The sequence below is a fragment of the Thermobia domestica genome, chromosome 16, assembly GCF_964235325.1.
Source record: "Thermobia domestica chromosome 16, izTheDome1.hap1.1, whole genome shotgun sequence".
NCBI classification, from domain to species: Eukaryota; Metazoa; Arthropoda; class Insecta; order Zygentoma; family Lepismatidae; genus Thermobia; species Thermobia domestica.
In genome coordinates, this window is record NC_137469.1 from 56,992,278 (window position 1) to 57,007,024 (window position 14,747).

The 14,747-nt window shown below is 36.4% G+C and overlaps 1 protein-coding gene across 2 annotated transcripts in view; it reads right to left on the bottom strand.

Moving 5' to 3' along the window:
* Positions 1-14,747, bottom strand: part of LOC145673067 (protein Wnt-5b-like) — a 756,220-nt gene that overhangs the window by 193,710 nt on the left and 547,763 nt on the right. For both annotated transcript variants that reach the window (XM_081742415.1, XM_081742414.1), the window contains one exon: positions 4,182-4,293. In XM_081742415.1, the coding sequence (XP_081598541.1) occupies positions 4,182-4,293 (112 nt within the window). The remainder of the gene's footprint in view (positions 1-4,181; positions 4,294-14,747) is intronic.

Genomic DNA, 14,747 nt, shown 5'->3' on the forward strand with positions numbered 1-14,747 from the left:
TTGACAATACGCGAATGGACATAAATCCGCGAGTCTACTTAAAAGACAATTAACACCACAATCAAAGTCATTAATTTCTTTCTACTATTGCTTCAACAGCGTGCACGTTGGTCTGCCTAAACTTAGTGCATTGCTTATTATATTTGACTGAGAATGAGATAATCAGGATGTGACGTCATAGAGCAAAATGACTGTTTTATCAGGAGATGTCACTCCTCAACCTTAATGAATAGGCTCACCTAATCGTCTGAATTTAGAGGTGTACTTTCAAGAAAAAAAGTTGTAATCCTAATTATAAAACGGAGAAAACATCTCACGATATCCTGAAATGTTACACAACCTTGCTTAAGAGATATGTAATCTTGGTTCTATAAATACAAGGGACACAATAAAAAATCCTTATAATAAACGGCAACCATCTGAATGTTTTACGCTAATTCCCGATAGTAAACAGTCATACTAATAGATGTCGCTAGTTACGCTATCACTTGCCTGCCTCGTGCTAATAAATGGCGCTACATGCGGGGTTGTTGTGTATAAAGAACTTGAATAACTGCATAAAATACATGATATGGAATTGGGCTGGCTGGTAGGCAAACTCAATGTAATAATAACAGATTTATTAAATATAAACAAGTAGAGTTTTTACTTAAATGTGATTTCAATCTATAGTGTACAGCGTGCCTAAGGCTCAAGCGCAACAACAAGTTTATATTAACGCAATTGCTTTCCAAATTCCCACTGTTTCTTCTATTGTAAAAATATCCTAACTATATATAAATCTACATGAACTGACATCAAATAACGACTAGAAGGTTAAAATTTGGCATCATCATAGCTTTTCGGAACTAACCGACAGACAAATTGCCAAAAGTAAATGTTTTTCATTTTTACGGGGTCTAAAGGGGTGTTGAAGAAATTCCCCATGTTATTTAAATGAGTTTTTTCTTGGACCTATAATCTCATATTTTAGGTACTTGCAATTGGAATAAAAACATAAAATTCTGTACGCTTGTACGCTTGTACGCTTGTACGCTTTTCTTATCGTTACCTAAGAAAACCAACAAAAATAAAAATTTCCAACTGTAGAGTGAACTCCACTGTGAATGAGGAGTAGAGTTTTTATAGGGAACTAAAAAATCTTTCCCATGTTACAATATTTATATGGAACATCTTCTACACCACAAAATGTTTATGCACTTCCGGCAGAATTAGAATGATGAAATTTGGCATGATGGTATCCTTCCGGGACTAATCCACAGGAAAATTGTCAAAAGTGAATATTTTTAGTTTCAAAGAGATCTAAATGGGGCACAAATAATTCTCATATTATTTAAATGGGCGTTTTCTAGGGATACAAAATCTTATCTTTTAGATAGTTGAAATACGAAAAGAAATTTGAAATTTGGTAGAATTGTGGGTTTAAGAAGTGCGAGGCTGTAGTCCGAGTAAACGTGTGGGTCAGGGGTCAAAGCCTCCAGCTGGTCTAAATTAAGGAAATGTTAAAAGCAAATGCACGAAATTCACTCTTGACGCAAAGACTGATACATAAGAGACGCGAGGTCCTCTAAACCCGGGGGTCTGGGGGCGAGTCCCCTGCTAGCCAAAAGCTAGTCATATTACAGCTCGATCTGTAAAAGCTGGAATTTATACATAGAAATGTGCTTCGCCAATTTAGTGTTTCGAAAATCCAATTACATTATTGATATTCAGTTGCTAGATTCTGCTAATAAGGTACATTCGCGAAGTGCCCCCTCCGGATTCGTGTAAAATTAATTCAAATGCAAACTTATCCGCGGCCCAATGTGTATTGTACTAATTTTAACGACCCATATCGGTACTTTGCATATTTATGGGCCTTCATATATTCGGAATTCAATCATACACTACTATAACGCTCGGACACAAAATTGCTTTTAGTTTCTTTAGATGTAACTGGACATGAATGTGGGCATATGCAAAACAAATTGGATCAAGTACTGCTTCTCTGACACATGTTACCCATCCCGGCCACCATCTTGGATCCGCCATATTGAATACAACTTTCGGTTTTTCAAATGGGAATAGGTGCAAGTGATACATCCAATTCATCTACAATTTTCTCGGAAATTCATTGGTGTAGTGAGTTTTATCATAGCTTGTAATCTTTGCAAGATTTGCAAATTATATGTCAGGCACTTCACGAATATTAAACGAAATAGAAAGTTGTGCAGAGCTCTGTGTGTATATGTAATCTTTTATTTGATTTATCGTCGACGAAATATTCTCTGAACGTACATATATACAGACACACAGACGTTAATACGGAAATAGTAGGTCTTCACCCAAATCTGGTCGTATCTGGATTTAGATTAGGTATTTTGACCGTAATACAATACTTCTTTGTTAAAGTATAACGTGGAAGTAATAATAATCACTCACGGAATTGTAATAAGATTATGACATCAATACTGTAAAGAGTTTGTTTATACTTACAGTATTTTTTTCAGTTAGAAATTCTTTTGATTTTTCAACATCAAAAACTTAAGCGTAACTAATTCTCCTTTGTAATGTCTTTTCGCGAAGTGCCTGGAGGGATTTAACATGCAGTACCTTCCAAACGGTACAAGCTGCGGCAAATTTCACTACACCAGTGAATTTTCGAGAAAATTGTACATGAACCTGATGCATCACTCGCACCTATTTCCATTTGAAAAACCGAAAGTTGAATTCAATATGGCGGATCCAAGATGGTGGCTGGGATGAGTAACATGTGTCAGAGAAGCAGTACTTGATCCAATTTGTTTTGCATATGCCCACATTCACGTCCAGTTACATCTAAAGAAATCAAGTGCAATTTTGTGTCCAAGCATTTTAGTATTGTATGATTGAATTTCGGATATATGAAGGTCCATAAACATGCAAATTACCGGTATAGGTCGCTAAAATTAGTACGATATACATTGGACCACGGAAAACTTTGCACTTGAATCAATTTTATACGAATCCCAAGAGGACACTTCGCGAATGTACATTGTAAGTGAATCATTGTTTTTTTTTTTTTTTTTCATTCTCAAATATGCGGTAATAGAAAATTTATTGCAAAATTTAGATTGTTCTAAAAAAAAAAATGAAAACTTGGGCTTGTACTAAGCACATAGATTGTTGGTTGAATTCACCAGATTTATGTAGCTTTTTATTGCCTTATGATTGTGGGTCAACACTGAACATTTTTTGTAACTCATCGGTCATAATCATGTAGTTCGATTTTCACGATACGCTATAGATTCACATCTCATATGGCCTCGATGTTGAAAAGGACACTAAACTCCAAATTAACCAATCAGCGATTATCGAACCACACATACACCAATGATATACATGAATACCAATTGGCTACACAGAGAGTACGTATTTGCATGAAGGCACGTAAGAAGTTAAAGTGTCTGCAAATTATTGACACAAAGTCATTTTCCAATTGTCACAATGACATGAGTCACAATGACCCAAAAACTCTAATAGCTAGCAAGTAAGTCATAAGGACACTCATTTGTAGCAAATGGATTATACTGGCACCGATAGCTAGTACAAAAGTCACAATGACACCTCTTTCACTGCTTCGATCACCTGAGGTGGCTCAGTCTGCTACGTACGTCTTATCTGCTGTAGTATATGAGTCACGATGAGCAATTAGTAGACATATGTTGCAATGACACCTCCTGCACTATTTCGACAATTTAAGGTGGCTCAGTCTGCTACGTACGTCTTATCTCCTATAGCATATGAGTCACGATGATATCAATTGGTAGCAGATATGTCATAATGAGACCTCCTACGATGCATCGACAACTTGAGGTGGCTCAGTCTGCTACGTAATCTTATCTCCTGCAGCGTATGAGTCACAATAACACCGATTGGTAGCATATGAGTTACAGCAACATCGTCACGATCACTTCGACAACTTCAGATAGCATTATCTGCTTCGCAAGCTTATCATCTCTGCTATTGAAAATGGGAAAAAAGGAATTATAACGTAACTGGGTGCTCTGTTGAATATGACTGAGTTAGACCACCTTTCATGGACAAAGGAAAACGTACAAGTAAATTCTTACGGTTTCTGATGCTTAAACACAATTTGAGATCCAGTTTTCAAGTGGATCATGTAGATCTAATGGAACAGAAAATGCTTCTACTGTACTTACCCTTCTTCCAGCTTCATTGTTGTGAAGGTTCATTAGACTTCTACCTTGTTCCTTCGAACCTCTTTTATAGTTTCTTTCTCTTTCTCTTACATCCACGAAACCCTGCGTAAACCTAAGAGTGATAAAGAAACAAAATTAATTAACTAGAATTTCACACATACACACAAACTATCTTCATTTGGTTATACCTTATCTGTAGTTTTCATATTTTACTAACTAACAAGTTTTATGCTCTTCTTCTGGACTTTCAGATATGCAGAGCAAAAAATAAATAAATAAATAAATAAATAAAAAACATTTATGGGTGAAGTTAGTGGATCTCTACATCACTGTACACTTACAATATTTTGCTCAAATCTATATTAATAGCTTTAATTTAACACTTTCACTTCCACTAAGATAACCTCACACAATTTATACAGGGTTTTCATAAAGTCTGGACGGATTTAATTTGCTTATAATTTTCATAAAAATGCTCATATTGAAATCAAATAAAGTGCAAACGGTAGCGGAAGGATTAACTTTTTACCTGTAATCTGCACCATCTCAGTTCATTCACCGCCACACCTCCAACTGGGCTCCATTTACGTCCACACATTCGCGTAGGCGGCGCTGGAATCCACTCACAGCGTTCCGCCGTGTTTGATCCGAAATGCCAGCCACAGACGCCCTGATTTTGTCTTTAAGTTCTCCAAACCACTTGGCTTCTTTGCATAAACTTCCGTTTTCATTTTCACATGACCCCAAAGCCAGAAGTCGCAGGGGGTAAGGTCGGGTGACATTCGCCCGCCTACGCAAATGTGTGGACGTAAATGGTGCCCAGTTGGAGGTGTGGCGGTGAATGAACTGAGCTGGTGCAGATTACAGGTAAATATTTAATCCTTCCGCTACCGTTTGCACTTTATTTGATTTCATTATGAGCATTTTTATGAAAATTATAAGCAAATTAAATCCGTCCAGACTTTACGAAAACCCTGTATATCGAGGATAACCAAATGAATGCTTCTCGAAGGACATAGAAGTGCCAATGATATTCATTCTTACATCTTTTTGTATTTAACGATTGCTTTAATAATATTAAAATAACAAATGCATTATTCTCTTTGGTTTGGGTGCTTGGCAATCAAAAAAGCATGCGCAACCAATAGAACACCCTTATCATCTGGAGATTACATTACTTATTCCATAATCTATCTGGAGCTTATCAAATGGCCACCCTTAGCAGAGAACATATCAACGATAACTTCCTTGTCAAGGGTAATCAATTTAATAATAATGTATTTCTGTATGTCAAGTAAAAATACTTGTAATACATGAAAAATTATTTCATTCCTATCAAAAATTATATCCTAGTATCAATAGAAACAAATTATACTCAAGGAAAATCTTGGCATACGAGAAATCACCAGTTTTCCATTGGTGGCATTACGAGCATATTGATGACCGTCTATCTAGGTATACTTACACCCTACGTCATTTATTGTACTTCATTTGAACTCTATGGCCTTCCTTGACTGTAGGAAAAAATAAGATAGCCGGGGTCGGTGGTGTGATCCAGTAATTGAACTCTGTGGGTGCGACGCTGGATTCAAGCTCCGGTTGTGGCGCGGATACTGTTTTAGTAACAGATCTTGTCCTTTTGAACTTCGGTATTGCATAAAGACGCCAAAGAAAATTGGATATATAAGTCCTTAGGATTATATTAGTAACGTTCCAATTTAGTTATTAAAGAGTAATTTACAAGTAATTGAGATTCTGCGCCTCTTCTTTGCAGTTTGGTAGATATGCGGTGTTCTAATATTTAATTGAAAGCATTTTATAGTAGAATAACAAAAGCACTGTGTTTATATTGACAATGTTAGATTAGTACGGCATATACTCATATATATGGGTAGCGTACGCGCCTTTGGCACCGAAAACCCGGGTTCGATTCCCGCCAGGAGTTCATGTTGTTCGGATCCCACGTTAAGCTGTAGGTCCACGTCTCAAACAGCCTCGCTGCTGAAAGGGACGCAAAACTCAAATCCAACCAACTAATCAATTGGTTGATTGAAGTTTAGCATCTCTTTCAGCAGTGAGGCTAGATGAGATGTAAACCTGAAGGTCAACGTGGGATGAAAACCACATGAGCACCTACTAGGAATCAAACCCCAGTCTCCCGCACCAAAACACGAACGTTAACCATGTAGCCACGAGGGAGCTTTATTGCTGTTATTAAAACATTTATACTTATAAGCTAGATATTACTCTATAGAGAACCGTGGGCTTTGTTGGTTCATATTATAATACTAATCATTTTCATAAAGTGAGGAGAATATAAATAAATTCAAAATGAAAATGGCCAAAATCATTACAGTCCCCGTTCATTTGAAAAAAAAAGAAGAAGAAGAAAGAAAGAAACAAACAAACAAAGAAAGAAAGAAAGAAAGAAAGAACCTATCCTTACGGATGGCTACGAGATAAGAGTTTAGGCAGTCTCGTCTCGAAAAGATGTGAAAGTGATGTCTCGTCTCGCAAAAGAGATTTGTTTCTCTTGGAAGAGCTATGTATCATCTCGTGTTACGTCCTGTGGAGACGCTAGCTTAAATTTCTTAGAGGAGCGAGCGGAGAGGCAGAGGACTTTTCGGAGACAGTTATTTTTTGGAATACCGAAAGAGATAGTTTATATTACACTACAATACAACATGTCTGGAAGCCTGGAGTGTAGCCACCAGAGGGCACCGTGGGCAACCCTACTCCCCTTTCAGGACGACGCGCGCGTCAAAAACAAAAATCCTATAGAAACGATATTGTGTATAATACAACAGTATTCTTGTTTTCAAAGTGAGTGAATAGCAATTAAAATTTTGTAAAGTGAGTCAATTTTATTTTATTTATTTAAATAAATAACCCACTACTTATCGTAACCTACCTATTACCAGGGGCTAAAAAAGGAGGGGTAATGCGGAGGGACACCGTCTCCCCACCTCCAAAAAATATTTACGGCGTTCCCCAGTTCCTAAAAAATTACAATGCGCAAAGATAGGCAGGGGGACTGCGTTATGTCATGCTACCTACCATTACCCTACCTTTTCAGACTCACTTTTACCCATGCCTATTACCTGATCTAATCTATCGTATTAGAGGCATGTCAGAAGTTTAATTACAGTAAAAGTCATAATACTAGTCACTGCAACCTGTACAGTTACTGAAGATGCTCAAAGAGGCTGCATTAAGTACGCCATCACAACGTCACTAAAGAGATCTACAGAAAGAATACAAGAATATCTCCCTCAGCGGTGTACCCAGCAAGATTTTCCGAGGGAGGGGAGGGGAGTAACTTTTCAGAGAAGCCGAGATTTTACAAGCAAAAGAGAACCACAAGTCTTGTCTCGAATATGAAAGCATCGATTAATTATATATATTATATATATTATAGGGAGCTGGCTTTAATGCGAGGTTGAGGAATTCAGAGTTAATTGACAGATGCCACACCCCGTCACCAAGAAACGGTCATTCGACGGTCCTGGGCAGGGCTGCCAGTGCGTTATCAAAAAATTCAGCTAATACTCACTTAATTTAAAGAGTTTATGCAATTATGCAATCCCTATCGAAGATTCCTGTGTACGTGGACACACGCAAATTAGGCTGTGATAACAAATGCTTCAGATTTTCTCCCTCGCTTCTTCGTCGCACTGCACTATGGCCTTCCTTATTACCTCTCTAGCTTCGCTGTGTCTAGTTTGCCCTCTTTTACGGTGTGAAACCATTGTCAAATGAATAATGAGCAACAAAACCACAAGAAATAACCAACTCACACTAACTCTTCAGAATGACATTCATATGACAATTTTTTAACCCTGGCAACGCTGACATATAGAAGGAGGGTAAGGGAATATTGCAAGAGTCAGACAGAAAAATTGTTGAAAATTTTCTCCCTTTACCTCAGCCCCCGCTGGTAAACAAGCTAGCTCCCTATAATACATCTATTGTTATTATAAGGAATTTATTTCGGAAAGTCCAAATTTAATATGAGGATAAATTATATTAAAAATTTGTAAAATCACGCCTAAAATTCGACTAAATATACAGAAAAGTTGTGATTTGGGGATTTGATTTTCCAGAACCCACCTCTGCGTACGTCCCGATTATTATATTTGGAGTATACAAGTTTATGTAAGCATTTGTCTTGACAGTGTGTGAAACGTAGAATCGCATTACCAATAACTATTCACGTGGAAATAAAATTAATTCATGCAAGTCCATTTATTTGATTTCACGTTTATCTGGGTGAATAATTTTTAAATCAGTAATAAATAAATAAATAAAACTATTAATAAATAATTAATTATTAATAATTAATTATTAATAAAAATAAATAAATAAACGATTATGGCCTTTAGGCTAAGAGATACGAATGATTAAGGAAAATGAATGATGGAAAAATTGATGGAGTGAGAATGTGGGAGGAAACGGCTAAACCTCGAGAAAATCCACGGACATGACGTTGTCAATCACAAACTTACTTAGCCGGAATCAAACCAGGGCCCCCATGCACCAGATAAGTGCTCTACAAACTTTGGCGTGGGGAGACCCGGATCCGATTCCCAGTGGGAGCTCATGTTCGGATCCCACGTTAAGCTGTAGGTCCACGTCTTATATAGCCTTGCTGCTGAAAGAGACCTAAACTGAAATCATTTCAAATCAAAGGGAATGTTTGGGAATCCTAGTTCCCCATTTGTCTTTACATGGCTACAATCCTAAATTTCCGGTACAAATCGGGAGGGCAATTTCTCCCTATCATCAAATAATTTCCACTGCTCGTCAAAGAAGAATTTCTTCCTTGCCACGGAAATACTTAACCCCATTTCATATGCTCTTACACCCTAGATATATATACCTAAAATACTTTCCCTCTTTCATTAAAAAAAAAAAGCTTAAGAGCCTGCCTTACTAAAAATAATGCAAAATTTACCATTTTTCTTTTGCTTGTTATTCATCGGTGAAAGGAGATAATGAAATGCAAGTCACCACAATCATAGATAATGCTATTCTACAATAGAAAATATGAACCTGAAGAGTGTTCAGTGTTGCCATCCGTAGAAATTACAGTGTTGCCAGAAAACAATTTCCCTAAAATCTAAGTTAAGACAGCGAGTAGAGGAACAAAATCTATTGCATTTGGTTACGTATTATATTGTTTCGGTTTCCTGTGAACTACTTTTCAAATAATGGTTGTATTTAGTTTGTAATAAACAAAATAGTTTTAACATACAGTTATTAAAACTAAATAATAATGTTAATTAAAAAGTAGTTCACAAGAAACCAAAATATCATGATACGTAATCAAATGCAGTTGAGTTCGTTCCTCTACTCGCTGTATTAACTTAGATTTTAGGGAAATTGTTTTTCTGGCAACACTGTGATTTCTATGGATGGCAACACTGAACATTCTTCAGATTCATATTTTCTGTTGTAGAATAACATTTATCTATGATTGTGGTAACTTGCATTTCATTATCGCCTTTCACCAATCAATAAACAAGCAAAAGAAAAATGGTAAATTTTGTGTTCTTTTTAGTAAGGCAGCTTCTTAATACTGTTTACTTCGAAGAGGGATGAAAAGTTGCCACACAATTACTTAAATGAAGCTTGAAAAGAATTTCTTCTTGATTGAGTTACATCATGTAAACAGCATATGTTGTCTGCTACCCTTTCTTCCTCTATACTACAACATTATATCATAACGAATATTTTTGTCCCTACCTGTTCTGATAAAGAAAGATAAATCTGGTAATCTTATAGTACTACAAAAAAGCAACAACATTCCAAGCAGCATACAGTATACACACACACACACACACACATGACATGGCTTCTTTTGTACTGAAGTCAAAGATAGAAGACCCCCAGACCCAAGGTTGAGAACTCGGTAAGACAGATTTGATCACGTCTCGTTGTAAACAACCCTGAGTGGACCATGCAGTCAGTCCTATACAGTATGTGACCTATGCAAGGCACGTAATGAGAAGACTTTTAAAAAATTAAAAAAAAAAAAAGTTTGCTATGGCCTACATCAATAACTTAACCATTAGATTTCCACTATGTAGTCATAAGAAAAAAGAAAGAAAAAAAGAGAATACTCTTACAAAAAGAATAAACTAAAAGCAATGCATTTTTAAAAATAAAAAGAATTAAATACGAAGGTAAGAAATTAAAAAAAAACGAAACAAAAAAAACTAGCGAGCGTGACAGGTTCTAACTGTGAGTAAACCATTGTTTATGCTGTAGCCAAGAATGCGTAATAGAGAGGTACCAGCTCACGTCAGTTATTACTAAGCAAGGTGGTCACTCTTCCTATAAATTGAATTAGGAATAAAAAGAAAACGAAGATGAAATATTATTAACTAGCCTGACGGTTACCTGTCTTAATTTTTTTTTTTTTTTTAGTTAAGTTCAATCTGAGAGAAAAAAAATAGAGCTATCTTGTGTTCTATTTTCCCCAGTAACTTCAAGAGAATATCGAAATAGTACATTTAAACAAAGACGACAAACAAATGAAAAGCGGAAGCTAGCTTACGTGGAAACCCCCATAATACACGAATAATTTTAGAATTACCAAATGTCCTGTATCATACGAGAGTTCTGGTATTAAATATAATTTTTAAAGTTTCTCCAGATTTGATTTAACCCTAGAAAGTCTGTGCTTGCATTTGCTTCGTGAAGGACCAGGAGAGAGGGGGTGGGGGGTCAAATTTGCCTGCGCTGGTTTCAAGTAGCTTTCAGAGTATAGGCTATTTGTTCAATTTGAGTTAACGTGTTGAGATAAGTTCTTTTTTTTTTAAAAAAAAAAAAAAACTTTTCAAGGAATTGTGCTTTTTCTTTGTAAAAAAAAAAGGGGGCTAAATACAGTATGTAAAACTGCTTATAATAATCATATCAAATTTCTTATAATACTATGTGGAAAATCACTATTATAAGCATTCGATACATTCTATGAAAGCCTCAGTGTTTATATAAATCAGAAAAGTAACATTTTAAAAAAGTAATAGGGCCTACAAGTTTTAAAAATAAAAAAAAAACAAATGAAAGGATTTTTTTAAAAAAAAAGATGGGTAGCAACTATGACCAAGGAGGAGGGTCAAATCGGACTGCACAACATGAATTATTTTTTTTTCTTTTTACTAAAAAGCAATGCAGTATAATCCAGTTGGAAAAAAAGCGAAAATAAACCTTTCATCAAAAGGAACAATAACAAAAAAAAAAAAAAAAAAAACAGAGAATCGTGAATCCATATTAATTTATTTAAACTAAATTTTAAAAAGAACGCGGGCAAAATTGAGCATCATTGGTCTTTCTAGGGTTAATCCGGGAAATCATATCTTCTGTATTTTTAAAAGCTTTTTTTTTTTTTTTTAATACATAGAATGCAGTTTCTCACAAACAACAACAAGAAATGGGCTTATAATAGATTTAAGTAGCAAGGAATAGAAAGTGGTGTCTCGTATCGAAAACTGTATCTGTTTATATTGGAAGATTTTTTTTTCTTCTCCTACATCATCACGATGATTCTAATCCGTATGGTTTCACGGGCAATCTTCTTCTCTAGTATATAGTATCGTTTGGCTTAAATTAAGTAAACAATGCAAGTACAGTCTTTGCCGCCATTCTAAGAGAAATAAGCAAGCACGAAGAAGCCGATTAGTAATAAAGCTCCTTCTGTCACAGTCAGTCATTCACTATTACCACAATAATGTAGCTATTAACTTCAGATGTGGTTGGTTACCCCTGAAGCAATTTCAAAATAATGTCACACAGTCTTTCTACTAGCTTAGCTGCAATTACCCTGATAATGCCCAAAAACAAATCTACTTTGTCGTTGCAGATGAAACGAAAATATATTAATCAGATCCAGATGTAGACCTAAAAGGTCACATAAGGAGTCCACATAAAATAACACTCCAGATCTATTATGCTTCAACTCCTCACATCATCCCCATCCTTTCCAGTGGCAGTAAATAAAGTTTCTTTTTTGTTGTTTCTTTTTTTTTATTTATTTTTTTTTTACAAGTAAGATACGTAGAACACCATTAGTGAGAGTAATCAGTATGCCTATCGGAAAAACTAAAATGAAACTGAAATATTATAAGTGATATATTTTTTTCTCCCTAGCTCATCAATTCTGAATAACCTATTTCTGTCAATGAATGAGAGCCGTTTTAGTATAAATTCCATTACTAGCATTGATAACCGCATTTTGGTTTGACAGTAACATTTGATTTGAGCACGCCACACAAGAACGAACGATTAATTGCGTGCTTTGTTTTAAAAGTGTACACATATACGATGCTAAAGTGTGTGTGATTGTTTTATTTTATGCTATGTGTATTTTAATCCATGCGAAGATATGCGTCTTTCATTTCTCTTTTCCCTTTTTCTTCTTTCTTTCATCCTTTTATACATACGCTACCTTTTGAGGTCAATATCAATGTTACTATAGTTTTTCTCTTAGCATTTCATTTGAGCCAAGCAAGGATAGAACTTTAGGAAAAGAGAAATGTGTATTTTTTTATAAATACCTGAAAGAAGAGTTGCGAAAAAGTTCAGCAAGTGTTTCGTATCGTAAAAGTGTTTCAATTGGAAGTAATTACATCACCAGGATCCTACCGCCTACAATCGAACAATTTGTCCATGTCGACCAGATGCTGCGGTCGGATTGTCGGCGCCGGACACCGGCGTCTTTCCGCGCGATTTTCGAACGCGACGAATAGTTACCTTGCCGAGCAGTCACCAAACAGTCGGAAATGAGCATTAAATGCTCCGGCGCCGCCGCCGAAAAGAGACCGGCATAAGGAGTCGGCACAGGGTCGGAAAGAGGCCTTTCCGACTGTTTCGCCGACTCTGACGGTCGGCAACAGTCGGCAAAGAGTCGGAAAAGGGCATTTTATTTTACGATTTTTGATCGCTTGCCGCCTCGGCAAAAGGTCGGCAACTTTGAACAAGTAGATCGTCCTGCCGCCGCGGAAGGGTGCCAGCTGCCTCCGGCGGCCTGCCACCGTCGACGGCGGCAAACCCTCTTTCCGACCGTGACTTCTTCCTGATGGGGTATAGTCGTGCCACCGTATTAACCATCCTTCAATCATGTAGCAGTACCGACCGTCTAAAGCAGTAGACAGTGTCAGACTGCGCATTTCCAGTTGGCTGGTGATGTCTCCATGTCCTTGAAAGGACTGAGCAATTGCCACGTGACGCTAATAAACACAATCAATAAAGCTGGGGCAGTTCACTAATGTGCGCTAAATTGCAACGCAGCAATGACTCTATGTGTTACCAGATCAGTGAGGGTAAAAAAAAAAAAAAAAAAATAATAAAAAAATAAAAAAAGTAGGTTGCGACAGGCCGGGAATAAGAACGGCGGAAATATAACAAGTAAGCAGTGTCACGTGTACACTACGTGGAGAAGTTTGGTTTATGTGGCACGATATTTTCTCAATTTATATTGACACCGGAAATTTTAGTATATTTCTATCGCTTCCGATTTTAGTAGAGAGATTAGAGTGGAGATGCAATATGTTCTTGGGATGTTTAATATACTCCAGGAAACCACTTCTCGCTATCTATTATCGTTTTCATTCTATAGCGATCAACGTTAAAACTGGAGGTGGTTTACTTTTGCCATTTCCGGTTTGAATAGAGGAAAGATGGTATTTATTCTTAGAACGCTAAATCGGTTCCTAAGAACCCCTTCTCGTTACCTCTTATTGTTTTTGTTCTTTTTGTATCTCGATATTGAAACCAAATTGTAGTGGGATTCTACCACTTCCGGTTTTAGCATAGAGTTAAGGATGAAGATGAATCGTATTCTTGGCATGCTTAATCGATTACAGTAAACCACTTCTTTGTTATCTATTACCGTTTTTTTTTTTGCTACATAGATTTCAATGTGTAAACCGGAAATGGTTCATTGTTACTACTTCCGGTGTATCGATCATCTCCATCAACGAACTCGGATCCTAACATTTTACTCTCTACATCCTGGCCAAAATTGGTGGTTATGCATCAAATAAGGTTTGAGTTTTTAGACCCACGGGCGAACGGACAGACGGACAGACAGCGTAAATAAACTGTAGAAAGGAGTTTTGAATGATAAACCGAACAGATTAAAAAGAAGGAAAGAAACTGCTTAGGACACTGTTTGGGAATAAACTGAATTTTAACAGACGTGGGATAGACGTGGAAGGAAAATATGGTAGGGAAAGAAAATCCACAATGCCAATTATAACAAATGTAGTGCTGATAACCCTCTTCTTGGCAATGTATCCTTTAGGATACATAATGTTTTTTTGATTTTTTTGTTACTTTGTGACTACCTATTCTTGGCAATGTATCCTATGGGATACATAATGTTTTTTTTATTTTTTGTTACTTTGTGACTACCTATTCTTGGCAATGTATCCTATGGGATACATTACGTCACAGCCTTGTCTAAATAAAACATGTAACTAAAATGTGCAATTATGTCTTATTTTACAACTATTTGACACGGAAATCGCATGCAGTACTTTTTCTGAGCAACGTAAGTCTTCT